The sequence below is a fragment of the Mirounga angustirostris genome, unplaced genomic scaffold (genome assembly GCF_029215605.1).
Source record: "Mirounga angustirostris isolate CCGP_5_RB_7025 unplaced genomic scaffold, mMirAng1.0.hap1 SCAF_2, whole genome shotgun sequence".
NCBI lineage: Eukaryota > Metazoa > Chordata > Mammalia > Carnivora > Phocidae > Mirounga > Mirounga angustirostris.
Window position 1 is genome coordinate 157168415 of NW_026991710.1, and position 20916 is coordinate 157189330.

The following is a 20916-nucleotide window of genomic DNA, read 5'->3' on the forward strand; positions in this document are numbered from 1 at the left end:
CCCCTTCCCTTATGCTCTGCCCATCTCCCAGCATTCCTGCCACTCCTACACACACACACACACACACAGATACACACACAGACACATACACAGACACACACACACACACAGACACACACAGAGACTTCTAAGGGTGTACTTATCTGAGAAGGATCTTGATTAGGGTTGTCAGATAAAGTACCGGGTATCCAGTTAAATTTGTTTTTTGGTAAGTTTTTATTTAAATTTCAGTAGTTAATATACAGTGTAATATTAGTTTCAGGTGCACAATAGAGAGATTCAACACTTCCATACAACACCCAGTGCTCATCACAGCTAGTGTACCCATTAATCCCCATCCCCTATCTCACCCATCCCCCGCAACCAACTCCCCCTGGTAACCATCAGTTTGTTCTCCATAGTTAAGAGTCTGTTTTTTGGTTTGCCTGTCTCTTTTTTTCCCCCTTTGTTTGTTTTATTTCTTAAATTCCACAAATAAGTGAAATCATGTGGTAGGTCTTTCTCTGACTTATTTTGTTTAGCATAATACACTCTATTCCATCCATGTCATTGCAAATGACAAGATTCATTCTTTTATGGCTGAGTAATATTCCTATATATATATCTTTATTTATATAATATAAATATATCTACATATATATTTATATATACATATTAATATGTCACATCCTCTTTATCCATTCATCAGTCAATGGACACCTGGGCTGCTTCCATATCTTAACTATTGTAGATAATGCCACTATAAACATCAGAGTTCGTGTATCCCTTTGTATTAGTATTTTTGTATTCTTTGGGTAAATACCTAGTAGTGCAATTATTAGATCATAGGATAGTTCTATTTGTTACTTTTTGAGGAATCTCAATACTGTTCTCCACAGTGGTTGCATCAGTTTGCATTTCTACCAACAGTGCAAGAGAGTTCCCCTTTCTCTACATTCTTGCCAGCACTTGTCCTTTCTTGTGTTGTTGATTTTAGCCATTCTGATAGGTGTGAGGTGGTATCTCATTGTAGTTTTGATTTGCATTTCCTTGATGATGAATGATGTTGAACATCTTTTCACGTGCCTGTTGGCCATCTGGATGTCTTCTTTGGAAAAATGTCTATTCATGTCTTCTGCCCATTTTATAACTGGATGATTTGGTTTTGGGGTGTTAAGTTTTATAAATTCTTTATGTATTTTGAATACTAACCCTTTATCAGATATGTCATTTGTAAATATCTTCTCCCATTCCATAGGTTGCCTTTTAGCTTTTTTGATTGTTTCCTTCACTGTGTGGAAGCTTTTTATTTTGATGAAGCTCCAATAGTTTATTTTTTGCGTTTGTTTCCCTTGTCTCTGGAGATACGTCTAGAAAGAAGTTTCTCTGGCTGATGTCAAAGAGGTTACTGCCTGTGTTCTCCTCTGGGATTTTTATGGTATCAAGTCTCCTATGTACATCTTTAATCCATTTTGAATTTATTTTTGAGTATGGTGTAAGAAAGTGGTCCAGTTTCATTCTTCTGCATGTTGCTGTCCAGTTTTCCCCACACCATTTGTTGAAGAGAGTTTTTCCCATTGGATAACATTTCCTGCTACACCCAGTTAAATTTGAATTTCAAATAAACAGTTTTCTTAGTATAAGCTTACCTCCAGTATTTCATGAGATATACTGATACTAAAAAAAAAAATGTTAATCTGGAATTCAAATTCAAATTGACTGGTCCATCCTTATTTTTATTTGTTGAATCTAGAAATCCCCAAATTGACCTTATGTCTTAAAATGCACTTATCCAGGATATTGAGCTGTAGCACAGTTTCCAAGAAAGAAGGTTGGGACAGAATACTACTTTGGCCATGATTAAACACTGTCACCTGTTATCACAGTAACATGATTTTTCCTTGTATATGAATAGAGAAAGACAGGAATGCCCATAACACTGGGGCTTGTCCTCCTACCTGGTCCCCACAGGTCAGTACACTGCTCTTGCAGTGTGGGGCACATCCCCATCAAGCAGTAGCCCTCTCCATTTTGGCAGGGGAAGCCATTGACTCGGAATCTATCATCAGGGCAAATACCAGATTTGCCATCACACATTTCCGGCAGGTCACACTCATCTTTTGCTGGTCTGCACACTGCACCAGCCTTTTTAAACTGCAGGGAAATAAAAATGAAGAGAAGGCTTTTTCTACTTGACTTAGTCTAATATCTCAAATTAATGCAAATAATATTTTCCCTTTGGCCTTTTTTTGGCAAGGTAGTTAGAGGCATCATTCTATTCTAGCTTACATCTGCATTGCATAAACTAAAGACATCTCCTATATATCACTTCTATTGACTTCTGCCAATGGCCTGAGTCTTTAAGTAATCAATATTTCTGAATTTATAGTGCAAGCACTATAGAAATATCAATGAGAAAAGTACGGAAGAAAACCAAGCCTCATCTTAGATGCAAAGAAGGGATTTACTTTTTCCTTTGTTGAAGGCATCTTTGTCAGGATTTTCAAGGAGATTTACATCTGCAACTTTAGAGATTTATTGGCAAAGTGAATCTTCCGTATTAAGGAAGGTAAATTTACAAGCACCAGATCAGCATGCTCTGAGACTTTCCCAGGCATCGTGTTTCCTAATCCTTAATTCCTTTTATTGTATGCTCAAATGTTTCTTTTCAACTCACTTCTTCCTATGAAATGATTTCTTATGGGTGAGAAATAACTGGATGTGCATTTGATGTATTAATTCCATCGCATTCTATTCCTGCAAATCTTGCCCTTACTGCCTGAGAGAAACCTTAGACAACTTCTGCCATTTATGCAGATCTGAAGAGGCCTGTATGGACACTGGAAGCATATCTTTCCCTAGCTGAGGTGAGCAAGCATGCTTCCCTATCATCAGAAAACTTTCAGTATCTTAACATTGATGACAGAATGGAATCCAAAATTTAATTAGATCATACATGACCCTCCAAATTCAACCCCTGCTGCTCCAGCCAGACAAGTTTTCTTACCAGCCATCACATGAGCCATGCTTATACCTCCTGATCCATCTTTATTCTTTCCCTCAGCCGCCTCATTTAGGAGTGTTTTCTCTTTTTGTCTACTTATCTAAAATCTACGCCTTACTTTAAGACTAGTGACAGCCTCATTTTCCACGAAGCCTCCTCTGACGTCTTCAGGGCACACTGTTGCCTTTTCTTCCTACACATGATGGGAAGAGCCTTGAATTTGGATTTGGAAGATATGGGTTTAAATCTTGGCTCTACCAGGGGCTGGGTGTATGCCTTAGAAAAGGGACTTAATCTCTCTGAAAATCCATTTCCCCATCTAATATTTCCTTTATAGAGTCATTATAGAACTTAAGTGAAAATTTAAGTGGAAAGCATTACACAAAGGGTATATCCTTATAATGTCTACCTGGGCACTTAATCATGCACTATATTTTCATCTGTTTCAGGTATGTATATCATTACCCTAAAGAAACAGCATGTTCTTTGAAGTCAAAGACTACTTTTTTTTTAATTTCCACAATTTCCAACAAACAGCATTTAATCAACACTTGTTGAATATGACTTAAGTTCTCAAACTTTCTTCCTTTTGGCCTCTTTTATTTCTTTCCTCTCTTTCTGACATTAAAAAAAAAAATTCCCCAATACTACCTATAACCTGGTATGCCATCTATCTGCACATTCATTCTGCAAACAGTTCTTGAGCATTTAAAATGTAGTAGGTGGTAGGTGAGGTACACAGGTACCACTCTGTGGTAGGTGAGGATGAATCAGTCCCTTGCCCTCGGAAGTCAGTTTTACTAAGGAAACAGACATATAAAGGAATAATCATAATAGAGAATTCTGTGCAACAATAGGAAGGTAAAATCCTAAACTTGAACGTGAAAGGAAAGTCAACACGCCCCACAGAGAAAATGACACAGAATCCTTACTTTATGTCTGTTTTCTAAGAAATTCACCCTGAAGTGACTTCAAAGTCAAAGATAGGGGAGACCCCACATTATTTAAAACAAAAGCTTTTCCACTGAACCCATTTTTAAAGGAATATGCAACCAATTATGAGGTTTGGTGCAAGAAGGCTCTGTGGCATCAGAAGCAGCAGCAGGTTTTATTCCCCAGCATTGGCTTTGGAACAGGTCGTATTTGGAGTTTGCCATTCAGTGGCTCTATGATGTTGCATATTTTCTATTCTGAGCTTCTGTTCCTTCAAGAGCAAAACGAGATAATAATACCTAATTCAAAGGGTTCTTGGGGGATCAAATAGCCCATGTTTATAAACACTCATATATAAATGGTAGGCAGTGTTATTTTATAGACAGAAAACTAGTGCTTTGCTATTTCATTTAACATAATCACTGAGATTTTTAATATAGAAAAATAAACGGTAATCATAATTTTTAACATAAAATAAAATAATTATCTTACCTGGCATTTTTCACAGCATTCTCCTAATGCACATTGAAAACTTGCTTTGATTTTACAAGTTTTAGCGTCACAGCAAATGTTGGTACATTCCTGAGAAATACCAGAAACAAATGCAAATGCTAGATTGGGTCTCAATGTTTTGCTCTTGTTTCACTACAATTCATAATATAATTTTTTCACCATACAGATCCTACTGTGATATAGTCTGAAAATAATTTTCAGGAAAATAAAAGATAGAACAAAGTTCAACATTAGAAAAACAGATTTTGGAGCCACTGGTGATTTGTCTCATATCTGAAGTCTACTGACATCTTTTTAAATTTGAGTATCTCCTCTAGTTCACTCAGCCTCCCATGGTAGTACTGAAAATGATCTATTTTTGGTAAAATATCAAAGAAAACAAAAGGAAAAAGGATAGTTTTTTAAAATAAAATTTACATACAACTAATGAATCATTGAACACTACATTAAAAACTAATGATGTTCTATATGCTGGCTAATTAAACATAATAAGAAAAAAATTAAAAAGCACAACTGTTTATTGCAGAACTTTTCAGAGCCTTTAATACACAGGCTCACTGTGACTTTCCAGAGGCAAATAGTATATGTAACGTTTCTTAAGGTTATCTGAGCAATAAACATGTTATTCAAGGAAAATAAAATAAAATAAAATAAAATAAAATTTATCTAAATAGCTAAAAACAGGGGCGCCTGGGTGGCTCAGTCGTTGAGCGGCTGCCATCGGCTCAGGTCATGGTCCTAGGGTCCTGGGATTGGGCCCCGTATCCGGCTCCCCGCTCGGCGGGAAGCCTGCTTCTCCCTCTCCCACTCCCCCTGCTTGTGTTCCCTCTCTCGCTGTGTCTTTCTCTGTCAATAAATAAATAAATAAATAAATAAATAAATAAATAAATAAAATCTTAAAAAAAAAGTTTAAATAGTTAAAAACATAATTAGTTGAGCTCATCAGTTTTGTACCTATCCAGCAATAAAATTAATCTCTAGGACATGTACTAAAAATCTAAAAGTATAATTCTTTATGCAATTTTGACATTTGATTCAACTCTGCATAAAGCAATAGACTGTGTCTTGCTCTCCCCACCTTGTTTCTGAGATATCAGGCATCTGCATGAGGCTTTGGGGAAGCTCCTACCTTGGAAACTTCCTCTTATAGTTGTTTAGGTTCCCTAAGAGAATTACAACACTTTAGGGTTAAAACTCTTGCTCTTATTTCAAATATAAACATCATCTTGGAAAGATTCCTTTCTCAAAGAATGAATACATTTATGGTCGTATTTTGAATTTACTGAAGAGATGACCTCTTGAAGCCTTGACATGTCACTCATATTAAGTGTTGATAAAACAGGGACAAAGATCCCATTCAGAACCCTGGCTGCCTTGTTAATAGGGTGGGATCAGACTAGGACTCACAATGGTAAAAACTCTTAAGTCACAAAGAGAAGAACTAAATCTCAGTGCAAGATGTTCCCAGGACTGCCAAAACAAACACCTGAGTCTTCATCTTGGCCTCTCTCTCTACCAGCTCCGTGGACCTTGGGCAAGCCATTTACACCCTCTGAGTGCTATTGTGGTACTGTCCCTAAAGTAACTGCTCAGCAGGTCATAGCCACATAAGGAAAGTGAAGTTATTTTTGCCAGAAAGAGAGGGATGGGGATATAAAGCCCAGTTGTTGAGTGGTTCTTAAAAATCAGGAAATGGGGAAAGAACCCCAAGAAGGAAATTAGGAAGGTCTGCTAAGCAATGCAGTAGTCACTGGGCCGACAAATGTCTACAAATAAACATATGCAAAATTATAAGAAATGCACAATTTCAGAGTAATAATATAATTTTATAGTCTATCTTCTCAGCAATTGAAAAACAAATTAGATCATTTTAGAAAGTATTTGGTGGTACCTCAGGAGTCCCACAATCACAGTCCTCTCCCATTTCTACCAACTGATTCCCACAGATTGGGATGGATATGATATCTGTAGGCAATGGAGCGTTGAAAAGGCAATCTGATAATTTATCTTCGAAGAACTTGTCATAGCTGATGCGGCTGCAGGAACTGAAGTCTGTAGGTATATAGAAACTATGACGATAAGGAAAGAGAAAATGGAACACAGTCACGCTGAGCAGGAAGGGAGCAATATCACACACTGGGGATGATACACCCAAAACCTGCCCTAAAAGATTAAACCCAGGGCGCCTGGGTGGCTCAGTTGGTTGAGTGACTGCCTTCAGCTCAGGTCATGATCCTGGAGTCCTGGGATCGAGTCCCGCATCGGGCTCCCTGCCCAGTGGGGAATCTGCTTCTCCCTCTTCCACTCCCCCTCTTGTGCTCTCTCTCTCTCTCATTCTCTCTCTCAAATAAATAAATAAAAATCTTAAAAAAAAAGATTAAACCCAATCCATTGCCCAACTGCTAAATCATGAGCTCATTTGTGTACCTGAATTAGCCCTGGATGGACATAAACACCTCCAGCTTAATGAAAAAATACATCAGATCTTAAAGTGTAGCATCCGGGCTGCTGTTTAAAAAAACGAAGATGTGTCTGACTTATCCAGATAATCTTATTCAGCCTTAGGTCATTTTGGTTGTGAAGTCCTACAGGTAGTAAAGTCATACTTATTTATGTGTCTAAGAATTCACTTTCCTTCAGAGGAATTACTTTTGGGAGAATTTTTTCACTTCACAAATAAAGATGAGGTTTAAAAATGCAGTAGTATCTGGGAGAGATAACAAAGGTATGTGACTGGCAGCCACCATAACCAGGTATTTTGGGGAATGGCCTAGGAGACTAACCCTAGATTGAGTGAGCTGGGACAGGGAAATAGAAGAGAGGAAATACATATATAAAAGGGATTTGGGGATTTTTAAAGATAAAATTCCCTGGAAACTTTGCTTAGGCAAGGCAGGAATGTATCATCTTTATGCTCCTGCAAGGATGTTCTCCTAGAACCCACCCAATCTGAATTCATTGAAAATTTGATAAATACTAAAGATTTTCTGAAACCAGGTCTTGTGTAGATAAGATGAAGTTAAAAGTATCAATCACACCAACAGCAAAGACATAATATGTTTAAATGATGTCTTAGTTAATGAAAAACATTGCATATAGATGAGGGCTAAAGTGGTCTGGTATAGATATGCATTCATGATTATACTATTTAATATTTAAAAGCTTGAATGTGTTGCTGAAGATGACATGAATGATATAGCACAGATACAGCCCAGAGTGAACCAAAAACTGGAGCAGAAAGCATCTTCCCAGAGAGCCTCACCTTAGTGCTCTGTCCATCACACATATTGTAGAAGGGCACTTGCAAACATAGGAGTCATGAAACATTCCAAAGTTATGACCCATTTCATGGGCCATGGTCCCTGCTACTCTAAGCATGTTGTCACTGTGGTCCTAAGGGCGAGAATAAGGAAACAGATCCTCTGGTTTTCAAACTAAATTATAACTCAGGGTATAATTAGTTTTACTAACTGGGGCTGAGTGATTTTACCTTCAGCTTTTTCACTACTCACCATGTCTCTTTCTCTCCCTCCCCTTCTCTCTTCCTTTCCTCTCCTCCTGCCTCTGTCGTCTGTCTGTCTGTCTCTCTCTCTCTCACACACACACACGCACACACACAACTTTGGTACTGAATGTGCATCACAGGGCACATTGCTTGCTCTTTTTTCTTGTACATGGGGAATATTTATGATGAGAAACGTTTCTGTGGTTTCCTGCCATGAGAGATAGTGGCAAAATGTCTTCAATGATGATAAGGAATCAGAATTTTTTAAACTGATCTACCTCCAGCACCCCCCCACCCCCAGCTGGTTTTTAATACCTTCTAATTTGATTGAAGGCCTTTGATCTGTTTAGTTAATGGGGATCTGAAAGTGTTTGTTAACTTTAATACCAGGACTTTAGTACCATTGGTATCTTTTTCAATTCTGTTACCACCAAGACTAGACATCAGTTGCTTCTAGACTTGCCCCATTGCATGAAGTCTGGCTAGTAGCCAACTTCATTACCAGATTATTTCTGATTAGAAATGTTGGACTGGGGGCTCCAGGTTTTTCAGGAGCAATAAAACAGCACTATAGAATCACTGCAGGCTGTAATTTTCCAGTGGGGAGACAGGAATCTGCCAGTTACACCCACCCACAGAAACCTGATTTCCTTATCTACTTCATTCCAAAGAACCAAATAAAGAGATCCATACAGCATGGTACAAGACTCATAAACAAGGAGCACCTGTGTAAGATAGGCAGTTAATACAATTCATGATATTCAATCATTCTGTCAAGGTGAACCTGGTAAACCTTGCTATTTAGTAAGATGGAGTTACTCAAATGGGAACAAAAACAAACCAAAAAAAAAATTAAGAAAAATGAAAGTATGTTTAGACTTTCCACATTGCCTTACGTGAGACTCCTTAAATTTATAGTATCTTCCTTTAAACAATTATTTTCGTAACTTAATTTTTTTTTCCTTTGGAATGAACTCCATTCTCTCTTCCCCCTCTCTAAATCTTACCCACCCTCTGAAGTTTATTTTACAGCTACATTTCCTGACCATATTCATCTTCATTAATAATCCCCTCCTCTGGATTCCTACTGCAGTTTTCAATTCTACTATCATATATTATTAAGTATTGCTTTAAGTAGTCTAATTTCTTTTCCAATTTTATGGTAAGCTCTTGCAATTTAGAAAATATATATTTGGGGCACCTGGGTGGCTCAGTTGGTTGAGCGACTGCCTTCAGCTCAGGTCATGATCCTGAAGTCCCAGGATCGAGTCCCACATTGGAATCCCTGCTCAGTGGGGAGTCTGCTTCTCCCCCTAACCCTCCCACCTCTCGTGTGCTCTCTCTCTCTCTCTCTCTCATTCTCTCTCTCTCTCATTCTCTCTCTCTCTCAAATAAATAAAATCTTTAAAAAAGAAAAGAAAAAATATATTTTACTTTTCTGGTCACCTTATGAAGCTTATCACAAAACCAGACTCTCTCTCTCTCTCTCTCATTCTCTCTCTCTCTCAAATAAATAAAATCTTTAAAAAAGAAAAGAAAAAATATATTTTACTTTTCTGGTCACCTTATGAAGCTTATCACAAAACCAGACTCTCTCTCTCTCTCTCTCTCTATATATATATATATATCACACTTCCACCTAGGATGTAGAAAGCTGGAAAGAACAGTACTCTTGCACTAGAAACAAGGACTAGGCAGATAAACTTAATTATAATTTTCTTTGAATCTATCAGTCAATTATGGTTGCAGGACATCCAGAGATCCTGGAAACTAAGAAGAGACAGGCCATCCCAAGTACAGATTGGACATAAGAACTGGTTTATCTCCAGCAAGGCATAGAGGAGGAGATGCCAGGTACCTGCAAGTGGGGAAGTAATTCATTTGAATTCTTAAATGAATTGCTAAAGGCCTAGTATGGGCCAGTGCAAGAGTATAGAATCTGCAGGACCTCAGAAACAAGGGTGCTTTGCACACACTTATAGACATTTCTCCAGAGACCTCCTCTCTAGTAGCTCATGATAGACATTGGGAGCCAGGTAGTAGAACAGAAAGAACTTCTCTTGGTGGAATGGGCCAGAAGGAGTGAAGCAGCTGTTGCTGTAGGAAAAGAGCATAAGCCATATCCAAATCTTTCTCTTTTAAGGAACAGAAGCCAGAAGCCACTGGGGAGAGAAATAGCAAGTTCTAACAACCTAAGGCAGAACTGAAGACCCAATATGGGCAAGGGATGGGTTTAATCACACACACACACACACCCTCTACTCCTAATACAGGAAGACAAAAATCTTGAGCCCAGGATCCTATATTGATATTAATCGAGTTTTCCTCCCACTGAGGAGAGTCAGGAAACTCTTCCTCAAAAGACCAGCAAAAGATAGAAAGGAGAGTTTTGCTGCCATTGGAAGGATGGGCAGGATCCTTAAGAAAGCTTTACCTCTGAGACCCAGGACCTGCCTAAGACTAAAACCGGATAAAATCAAAAGAGAAACCACTACTCCTGCTCCTTACCACCAGATTATAGAAGGCTGGAAAGAGTGTCACTCCCAAACTTACAATAAATAAAGCACTGGACATAGTAAGATTCATAATTTATAGAACTCATCCAGAGCTGAGGTCACAAGGCAACAAACAAACCCGAAATCCAAGGAAAGGTAGGCTTACATCTATAGGGAAAGTCAAGGCATGAATATTTGCTTATACTACCAGATACCAGACACTACCAGATGCCAGTAATAACTCATACCAAAAAAAAAAAAAAAAAAAAAAAAACCTTAAAACTGATAAAGGCAGAACGTGTGTCTTATAGCAAGAGAATATACAAAATGTGGGAGCTTCAGACATAGGGGAATTCCCACCTACTTACTCGTATTTCTCCACATGGACCTCACCAAGTGAAAGCTCTGAGAAAGCTTCCCTCATAGAGTGGGCCTGGAGAAGGGGAACAGCAGCAGAAAAGGCATGAAACCCCTCCAGGATCATTCTCCTCTATCTCTGCTACGGAACAAACATGACCAGACTCAGGGTGAAATGAGTGTCTCCCTTGCCTTACTCTAGTCCTAGCCCTAAACCTAGCTAAAGGGCTTAAGCTTCTGAGAGAAAGGGCAACAAATCCTGTCACCTAGAGCACTGGTGAAGTCTCAAAGCAACTCTAAAACAGGAACGGGAAGGGAAACACACACACACACACACAAGCCTCTACCCTTGGAGGGAGGGGGAAGGAAGGGCAGGAATACATGCTGGGCTATGTCATTAGAGGTCTCCACCACTTGGCAGTGGAGCAAGATCACTATAAGGACCTACCCCAGACACTAAGGGACACCAGACTGAGACTTAATAAGAACGAAGGAGAATGCCCTCCTCCTACCAGAAGTCTAATGATCATCCAGTAACAAGTAACAACAACCTACTGAGGAGGGAGAGCCAACAGCATAAAAAAAACTCTGGGGAATCCAGTAAAGACCTAAAGATGAGCATGAAGCACACACTAAGAAAAACCATCTGGAAAACCAGCCTTAACCCTAAACACAAAATAACGTGAGAGGAATTTAAAGCCTATGATGTACTGAGAGTAGTCATAGCAACAACAACAAAATCCCAAACCCAACTCAATTACTGCTAGATTGATTCAAATCCTCAAGCAAGAGGCCTAGCAGAAGGAAAGTATTGATCATTTCCAGGCCAAAACACACACACACACACACACACACACACACACACACACACCTTGGACTAATGTCTTTCACAGGATGTCTGACTTTCAACAGAAAATAATAGGTCATCCAAGAAAACGAAAAAGAAAAAAAGAAAGAAAAGCAATACCCTACCAATCAACAGATCCAGATTCATATCTGACACAGATGTTAGAACTATCAGATGATACTTTAAAGTAACTATGATTAATAAGTTAAAAGCTCCAGTGGAAAAGATGAATAACACACAAGTTTGGATGAGAAATTACAGCAGAGCTGGACACCATAAGAAAGACTCAAATGGAAATGCTAGAAATGAAAAAGACAATAACAGAGAGGAATGATGTCTTCAACAGGCTTAACAGTAGATTTGGAATAGCTGAGGAAATAATCACTGGTCTTAATAAACAAAAATTACTCAAATGGAAACACAAAGTGCAAAAAGAATAAAAAAGAAAACAAACAGCAGAACAGAGGATACAAGTTTTGAGGGGCAATATAGAATGGTCACAGATACATGTAGTTGGTATCCCTGGAAGAAAAAAGGGACAGAATGAAATAGAAGAAATATTTGAAGAAGTAATGACCCAGAATTTTCCAAAATTCATCACGGATACAAGCTCCAGGCCCAAGAAGTTCAGAGAACACTAAGTGGGATAAATTAACCATTTCTCCCAAAAAACCCATTTAGTTATATCATAATTATAATCAAACTGAAGAAAATTAAAAAGAAAGGGGAAATCTTGAAGTCGAAAAAAAGACACATTTTAGAGCAACAAAGATAAAGTTTACAGCAGACTTCTTCTCATCAGGAACTCTGCAATCCAGCAGACAGTGAAGTGAAATCATTAGAAGTGCTGAAAGTAAAACATTATTAACTCAGAATTACAAACCCAGTGAAAATACATGCAAAAATAAAAGAGAGGTAGAGTTATCTGAAGCAACTAAAAGAATTCATTGAGAGCAGACCTGTATTACAGGAAATATTTTTTATAAATCTTCTGGAAGAAAAAAAATATATATACCAGATAGAAACTTGTAGCTATATAAAGAAATGGAGGGTGTTGAGAAGGAGTAAGATGCAAAGGAGTAGGAGACCTAAATTTCGTCTGGTCCCAGGAATTCAGCTAGATAGGGATCAAACCATTCTGAACACCTATGAACTCAACAGGAGATCGAAGAAAAGAATAGCAACTCTGAACAGAAAAGCGACCACATTCTGGAAGGTAGGACGTGCAGAGAAGTGAATCTGAGGCGATATTCGGGAGGATAGACGGCGGGGGAGGGGGCCTCCATCGGCGGCTTCTGACAAGTGATAGAGCCGTGGAGCACAAAATCGGAACTTTTAGAAGTCGGCTCCATTGAGGGACGTCACTCCAGTGGCTAAGTGGGGGGTGGAACTGTTGCTGGGACAGTGTGGTCTTAGGACCCTCAGGGTCACAGAAAGACCAGGGGTGCCTGAGTGCAGCAGAGCTCCCAGGTATCAGAGCGGGGAAGCTGGCTGCAGAGGCGGAGCTGAGGTGCAGGCTCTCAGCTCGGGGTTGCCATAAACCATGATCCATGGCACAGTCGGGCCACTGCTGTTCCTGCAGGGACCCAACAAGGGGCAGATCCGGGGAGACTCCCCTTCCTCCCCTGGGAGGAGCGGCGCGGGAGTGCACCGCAGGGATCTGCTGGGTTTGGAGACTCCACACGGGTTGTGTACCAGAGAAAGAAATGCTCGGTCACTGGCCGGGTGAGCACGGACTGCGGCCAGAGACTGGGGAGACGGGAGTGATTGACTGCTTTTTTCTGGGGGCGCACTGAGGAGTGGGGCTCCGAGTTCTCGGCTCCTCCAGGGTGGAGATTGGGAGGCCGCCATTTTCACTCTCGGCCTCCAGAGCTGTACGGAAAGCTTGCAGGGAACAAAAGTTCCCCAAAGCAAACAGAGCAGATTCCTTAGCCCAGACCGACAAGGGCGGGGAGATTCCACCTCCAGCAAAGACATTTGGAAACCATGGCAACAGGCCCCTCGCCCAGAAGATCAGCGAGAACAGCCAGCCAAGACCAAATTTACCGATCAATGAGAACAGCAGAACTCCAGCACTGGGAGAATACAGCACATAGAATTCATGGCTTTTTCCCCCCTAATTCTTTAGTCTTACAAAGCTAATTTTTTTAATTTCTTTTTTTTATTGAATTTTCCTTTTCCCTTTTGCAACCAACATCTTATCAATCCCTTTTTTAAAAATCTTTTTTTATTTTTCATTTTAGAGTCATATTCTATCCCTTCATAGTAGGTAACCTTATTTTTGCTTTATATAGAAGTTGTTCTCTCTTTAAAATTTTGGGATACAGTTGCTTCTAACAGATCAAAATAGACCCTAAATCTCTAGTGTATGGCTTTGTTCTAGTCTCTTCCCTGGTCACATTCTCTCCCTTTTATTTCTTTTTTTAATTTTTCTCTTCTTTCTTTTTTCAACCAACTTCTTATCAATTCCTTTTATAAAATCTTTTATAATTTTTATCATTACAGTCATATTCCATCCCTTCATCGTATTTACCCTTATTTTGTACATATATGTTTTTCTTTCTTTAAAATTTTGGGAAGCACTTTCTTCTAACAGACCAAAATACGTCCAAAATCTAGTGTGTGGCGCTGATCTATTCACCAGCCTGATCATATTTGAGAACATTTTTTTTTTTTTTTTATCTTTATCTTTTTTCTTTTTTCTTTCTTTCCCTTTCTTTCCCCCCAGTTTCAGGGCTCTTCCGATTTGTTTAGTGTATATTTTTCTGGGGTTGTTGTTACCACTATTAGCATTTTCTTCTCTCATTCATCTATTCTCCTCTGGACAAAATGACAAATGGAAAAAATCACCTCAAAAAAAAAAGAACAAGAGGCAGTATGACTGCCAGGGACATAATCAATAATGGACATTAGTAACATGTTGGAAATAGAGTTCAGAATGTTGATGATAAAGATACTAGCTGGGCTTGAAAAAAGCATGGAAGATACTAGAGAAACCCTTTCTGGAGAAATAAAAGAACTAAAATCTAACCAAGTCAAAATCAAAAAGGCTATTAATGAGGTGCAATAAAAAAATGGAGGCTCTAACTACTAGGATAAATGAGGCAGAGAAGAGAATTATTGATATAGAAGACCAAATGATGGAAAATAAAGAAGCTGAGAAAAAGAGAGATAAACAACTACTGGATCACGAGGGCAGAATTTGAGAGATAAGTGATACCATAAGATGAAACAATATTAGAATAATTGGGATCCAAGAAGACGAAGAAAGAGAGAGAGGGGCAGAAGGTATATTGGAGCAAATTATAGCAGAGAACTTCCTTAATTTGGGGAAAGGAAACAGGCATCAAAATCCAGGAGGCACAGAGAACCCCCTTCAAAATCAATAAAAATAGGTCGTCAACACCCTGACATCTAATAGTAAAATTTATGAGTCTCAGAGACAAAGAAAAAATCCTGAAAGCAGCTTGGGACAAGAGATCTGTAACCTACAATGGTAGAAACATTAGACTGACAACAAATCCACAGAGACCAGCAGGGCAGAAAGGACTGGCTTGATATATTCAGAGCACTAAACAAGAAAAATATGCAGCCAAGAATACTATATCCAGCTAAGCTGTCATTGAAAATAGAAGGAGAGATGAAAAGCGTCCAGGACAAACAAAAACTAAAGGAATTTGCAAACACGAAACCAGCCCTACAAGAACACTGAAAGGGGTCCTCTAAGCAAAGAGAGAGCCTAAAAGTAACATAGACCAGAAGGGAACACAGACAATATACAGTAACAGTCACCTTACAGGCAATACAATGGCACTAAATTCATATCTTTCAGTAGTCACCCTGAATATGAATGGGCTAAATTCCCCAATCAAAAGACACAGGCTATCAGAATGGATAAAAAAAAACAAGACCCATCAATATGCTGTCTGCAAGACTCATTTTAGACCCAAAGCACCTCCAGATTGAAAGTGAGGGGGTGGAAAACCTTTTACCATGCTAATGGACACCAAAGGAAAGCTGGGGTGGCTATCTGTAATATCAGACAAATTAGATTTTAAACCAAGGACGATAATAAGAGATGAGGAAGAACACTATATCCTACTTAAAGGGTCTATCCAACATGAAGATCTAACAATTGTAAATATCTACACCCCTAACATGGGAGCAGCTAATTATATAAGCCAATTAATAACAAAATCAAAGAAACACATTGACAGCAATACAATAATAGTAGGGGACTTTAACACCCCCCTCACTGAAATGGACAGATCCTTTAAGCAAAAGATCAAGAAGCAAATAAAGACTTTAAATGACACACTGGACCAAATGCACTTCACAGATCTATTCAGAACATTCCATCCCAAAGCAACAGAATACACATTCTTCTCTAGTGCCCATGGAACATTCTCCAGAATAGATCACATCCCAGGTCACAAATCACGTCTCAACCAGTACCAAAAGACTGGGATCATTCCCTGCCTATTTTCAGACCACAATGCTTTGAAACTAGAACTCAATCACAAGAGGAAAGTCGGAAAGAACTCAAGTACATGGAGGCTAAAAAGCATCCTACTAAAGAATGAAAGGGTCAACCAGGAAATTAAAGAAGAATTTAAAAAATCCATGGAGGGGCGCCAGGGTGGCTCAGTCGTTAAACGTCTGCCTTTGGCTCAGGTCATGATCCCAGCGTCCTGGGATCAAGCCCCGAATTGGGCTCCCTGCTCAGTTGGAAGCCTGCTTCTCCCTCTCCCACTCCCCCTGCTTGTGTTCCCTCTCTCGCTGTGTCTCTCTCTGTCCAATAAATAAATAAAATCTTTAAAAAAAAATTCATGGAAACAAATGAAAATGAAAACACAACTGTTCAAAATCTTTGGGATGCAGCAAAGGCAGTCCTAAGAGGAAAGTATATAGCAATGCAAGCCTTTCTCAAGAAACAAGAAAGGTCTCAAATACACAACCTAACCCTACACCTAAAGGAGCTGGAGAAAGAACAGCAAATAAAGCCTAAACCCAGCAGGAGAAGAGAAATAAGAAAGATCAGAGCAGAAATCAATGGCATAGAAATCAAGAGAACAGTAGAACAGATCAATGAAACAAGGAGCTGCTTCTTTGAAAGAATTAACAAGATTGATAAACCCCTGGCCAGACTTATCAAAAAGAAAAGAGAAAGGACTCAAATCAACAAAATCATGAATAAAAGAGGAGAGATCACAACCAACACCAAAGAAATACAAAATAAGAACATATTATGAGCAACTCTATGCCAGCAAATTAGATAATCTGGAAGAAATGGATGCATTCCTAGAGATGTATCAACTACCAAAACTGAACCAGGAAGAAATAGAAAACATGAACAGACTAGAACCACTAAGGAAATTGAAGTAATCATCAAAAATCTCCCAACAAACAAAAGCCCAGGGCCCGATGGCTTCCCAGAGGAATTCTACCAAACATTTCAAGAAGAATTAATACCTATTCTTCTGAAACTGTTCCAAAAAATAGAAATGGAAGGAAAACTTCCAAATTCGTTTTATGAGGCCACCATTACCTTGATCTCAAAATCAGACAAGACCTCATCAAAAAGGAGAATTACAGACCAATATCCTTGATGAGCATGGATGCAAAAATTCTCACCAAAATACTAGCCAATAGGATCCAACAGTACATTAAAAGGATTATTCACCACAACCAAGTGGGATTTATCCCTGGGCTGCAAGGGTGGTTCAACATCCGCAAATCAATCAATGTGATACAATACATTAACAAAAGAAAGAACAAGAATCATATGATCCTCTCAATAGATGCAGAAAAAGCATTTGACAAAGTACAGCATCCTTTCTTGATTAAAACTCTTCAGACTATAGGCATAGAGGGTACATACCTCAATATCATAAAAGCCATCTATGAAAAACCTACAGTGAAACTCATTCTCAATGGGGAAAAACTGAGAGCTTTCCCCCTAAGGTCAGGAACATGGCATGTCCAGTATCACCACTGCTATTCAACAGAGTATTAGAAGTCCTAGCCACAGCAATCAGACAACAAAAAGAAATCAAAGGCATCCAAATCGGCAAAGAAGAAAACTCTCACTGTTTGCAGATGATATGATACTTTATGTGGAAAACCCCAAAGACTCTACCCCAAAACTGCTAGGATTCATACAAGAATTGAGTCAAGTGGCAGGATATAAAATCAATGCACAGAAATCAGTGGCATTCCTATACACCAACAACAAGACAGAAGAAAGAGAAATGAAGGAGTAAATCCCATTTACAATTGCACCCAAAACCATAAGACACCTAGGAATAAATCTAACCAAAGAGACAAAGAATCTATATACTATATCTATATCTGTACTCAGAAAGCTATAAAATACTCATGAAACAAATTGAGGAAGACACAAAGAAATGGAAAAATGTGCCATGCTCATGGATTGGAAGAACAACTATTGTGAAGATGTCAATGCTACCTAGAGCAATCTACACATTCAATGCAATCCCCATCAAAATACCATCCACTTTTTTCAAGGAAATGGAGCAAATAATCCTAAAATTTGTATGGAACCCAAAAAGACCCGAATAGCCAGAGGAATGTTGAAAAAGAAAAGCAAAGCTGGCGGCATCACAATTCTGGACTTCAAGCTCTATTACAAAGCTGTCATCATCAAGACAGTATGGTACTGGCACAAAAACAGACACATAGATCAATGGAACAGAATAGAGAGCCCAGAAATGGACCCTCAATTCTATGGTCAACTAATCTTCGACAAAGCAGGAAAGAATGTCCAATGGAAAAAAGACAGTCTCTTCAACAAATGGTGTTGGGAAAATTGGACAGCCACATGCAGAAGATAAACTGGGCCATTTGCTTACACCACACACAAAAATAGACTCACTAAATGTGAGACAGGAGTCCATCAAAATCCTAGAGGAGAACACAGGCAGCAACCTCTTCGACCTCAGCTGCAGCAACTTCTTCCTAGAAACATTGCCAAAGGCAAGGGAAGCAAGGGGAAAAATGAACTATTGGGACTTCATCAAGATAAAAAGCTTTTGCACAGCAAAGGAAACAGTCAACAAAATCAAAAGACAACCGATAGAATGGGAGAAAATATTTGCAAATGACATATCAGATAAAGGGCTAGTATCCAAAATCTATAAAGAACTTATCAAACTCAATACCCAAAAAACAAGTAATCCAATCAAGAAATGGGCAGAAGACATGAACAGACATTTTTCCAAAGAAGACATCCAAATGGCCAACAGACACATGAAAAAGTGCTCAACATCCCTCGGCATCAGGGAATTCCAAATCAAAACCTCAATGAGATGCCACCTCACACCAGTCAGAATGGCTAAAATTAACAAGTCAGGAAATGACAGATGTTGGCGAGGATGCAGAGAAAGGGGAACCCTCCTACACTGTTGGTGGGAATGCAAGCTGGTGCAGCCACTCTGGAAAACATTATGGAGGTTCCTCAAAAAGTTGACAGTAGAGCTACCATACGACCCAGCAATTGTACTACTGGGTATTTACCCCAAAGATACAAATGTAGGGATCTGAAGGGGTATGTGCACCCCAATGTTTATAGCAGCAATGTCCATAACAGCCAAACTATGGAAAGAGCCACGACGTCCATCAACAGATGAATGGATAAAGAAGAGGTGGTATATATATATACAATGGAATATTATGCAGCCATCCCCAAAACCCCAGAAATCTGGCCATTTGCAACGATGTGGATGGAACTGGAGGGTATTATGCTAAGCGAAATAAGTCAATCAGAGAAAGACATGTATCATATGACCTCACTGATATGAGAAATTCTTAATCTCAGGAAGCAAACTGAGGGTTGCTGGAGTGGGGGGTGGGGTGGGAGGGATGGGGTGGCTGGGTGATAGACATTGGGGAGGGTATGTGCTATGGTGAGTGCTGTGAATTGTGTAAGACTGTTGAATCAGAGACCTGTACCTCTGAAACAAATAATACATTATATGTCAACAACAACAACAACAAAAAGATAGTAGGAAGGGAAAAATGATCGGGGGGAAACCGGAGGGGGAGACGAACCATGAGAGACTATGGACTCTGAGAAACAAACTGAGGGTTCTAGAGGGGAGGGCAATGGGGGGATGGGTTAGCCTGGTGATGGGTTAAAGAGAGCACTTATTGAATGGAGCACTGGGGTTTTATGCAAACAATGAATCATGGAACAGTCATCAAAAACTAATGATGTAATGTATGGTGATTAACATAACATAGTAAAATAAAGTTAAAAAAATAAAAATAAAAAAGATCAAAAAAAATGGAGAGTGTTAAAAAAAGCAGTGGAGAGTGTTGGGAATGTGATAAAGGTGAGTGTAGGTAAAGATAAGATAAGCATAATACTATTTTTTTCTTATTTTAAATTGCATTGAGAAAGACTAAGAAAAATTAGTAACAATATGTTGTGTATTTTTAATGTATGTAAAGTTAAGCATATGATAACAATAGCACAAAAAATCAAAGGGAGTAATTAGAGGTATACTCCTATAATATCCTTATACTACATGTGAAGCAGCTCAAGAATATTTCTTTTTTCTTAAGATTTTATTTATTTTTTTAGAGAGAGAGAGGGAGAGAGTGCAGGGAGGAGGGGCAGAGGGAGAGAGTCTTAAGCAGACTCCATGCTGAGCATGGAGCCCAATGTGGGGCTCGATCTCACAACCCTTAGATCATGACCTGAGATGAAACCAGGTGTCTGATGCTTAACTGACAGCACCACCCAGTCACGCTGAGGACAAGAGTATTTCAAGGTAAAAACAGACAAGCGGAGGTATATAATAAACAAAGGCAACCATTAAAAATAAAGAGAGATAAAAATGAAAAGCTAATAATGGAAATAAATGAAATTATTTTCAAAAATCCTCAATCCTAAAGAGGGTAGAAAAATATAGAATAGATGGAATAGCAAAGATCTAGCAAAATGGAAGATTTTAGTTCAACAATATCAATAATTATATTACATATAAATGATTTAAATACACCAAATAAAAGACAGAAATTGTCAGATTAGATAAAAAGTAAAACCCAAGTATATACTGTCTACAAGAAACCTTTAAATGTAGAGAAAAATATATGCTAAAAATACAAGTAAGGAAAAGGTTGTATCAAGCAAACTTTAGCCACAAATGTTGGAGTAACTATAATGATAACAGACAAGGTAGACTTCATAACAGGAATATTTCAGGAAAAAAGAGGAACATGAAATAATAAATGGATTAATTCTCCAAAAAGACATGAC

The 20916-nt window shown here is 38.8% G+C and overlaps 1 protein-coding gene across 1 annotated transcript in view; it reads right to left on the reverse strand.

The window, feature by feature from the left end:
* The window catches only part of ADAM28 (ADAM metallopeptidase domain 28), an 80500-nt gene that overhangs the window by 24199 nt on the left and 35385 nt on the right, over nt 1-20916 (reverse strand). Inside the window, exons 11-14 of the mRNA XM_045879543.3 lie at nt 7692-7822; nt 6321-6498; nt 4409-4498; nt 1938-2133 (exon numbers count right to left, since the gene is read on the reverse strand). Of these exons, the coding sequence (XP_045735499.3) occupies nt 1938-2133; nt 4409-4498; nt 6321-6498; nt 7692-7822 (595 nt within the window). The remainder of the gene's footprint in view (nt 1-1937; nt 2134-4408; nt 4499-6320; nt 6499-7691; nt 7823-20916) is intronic.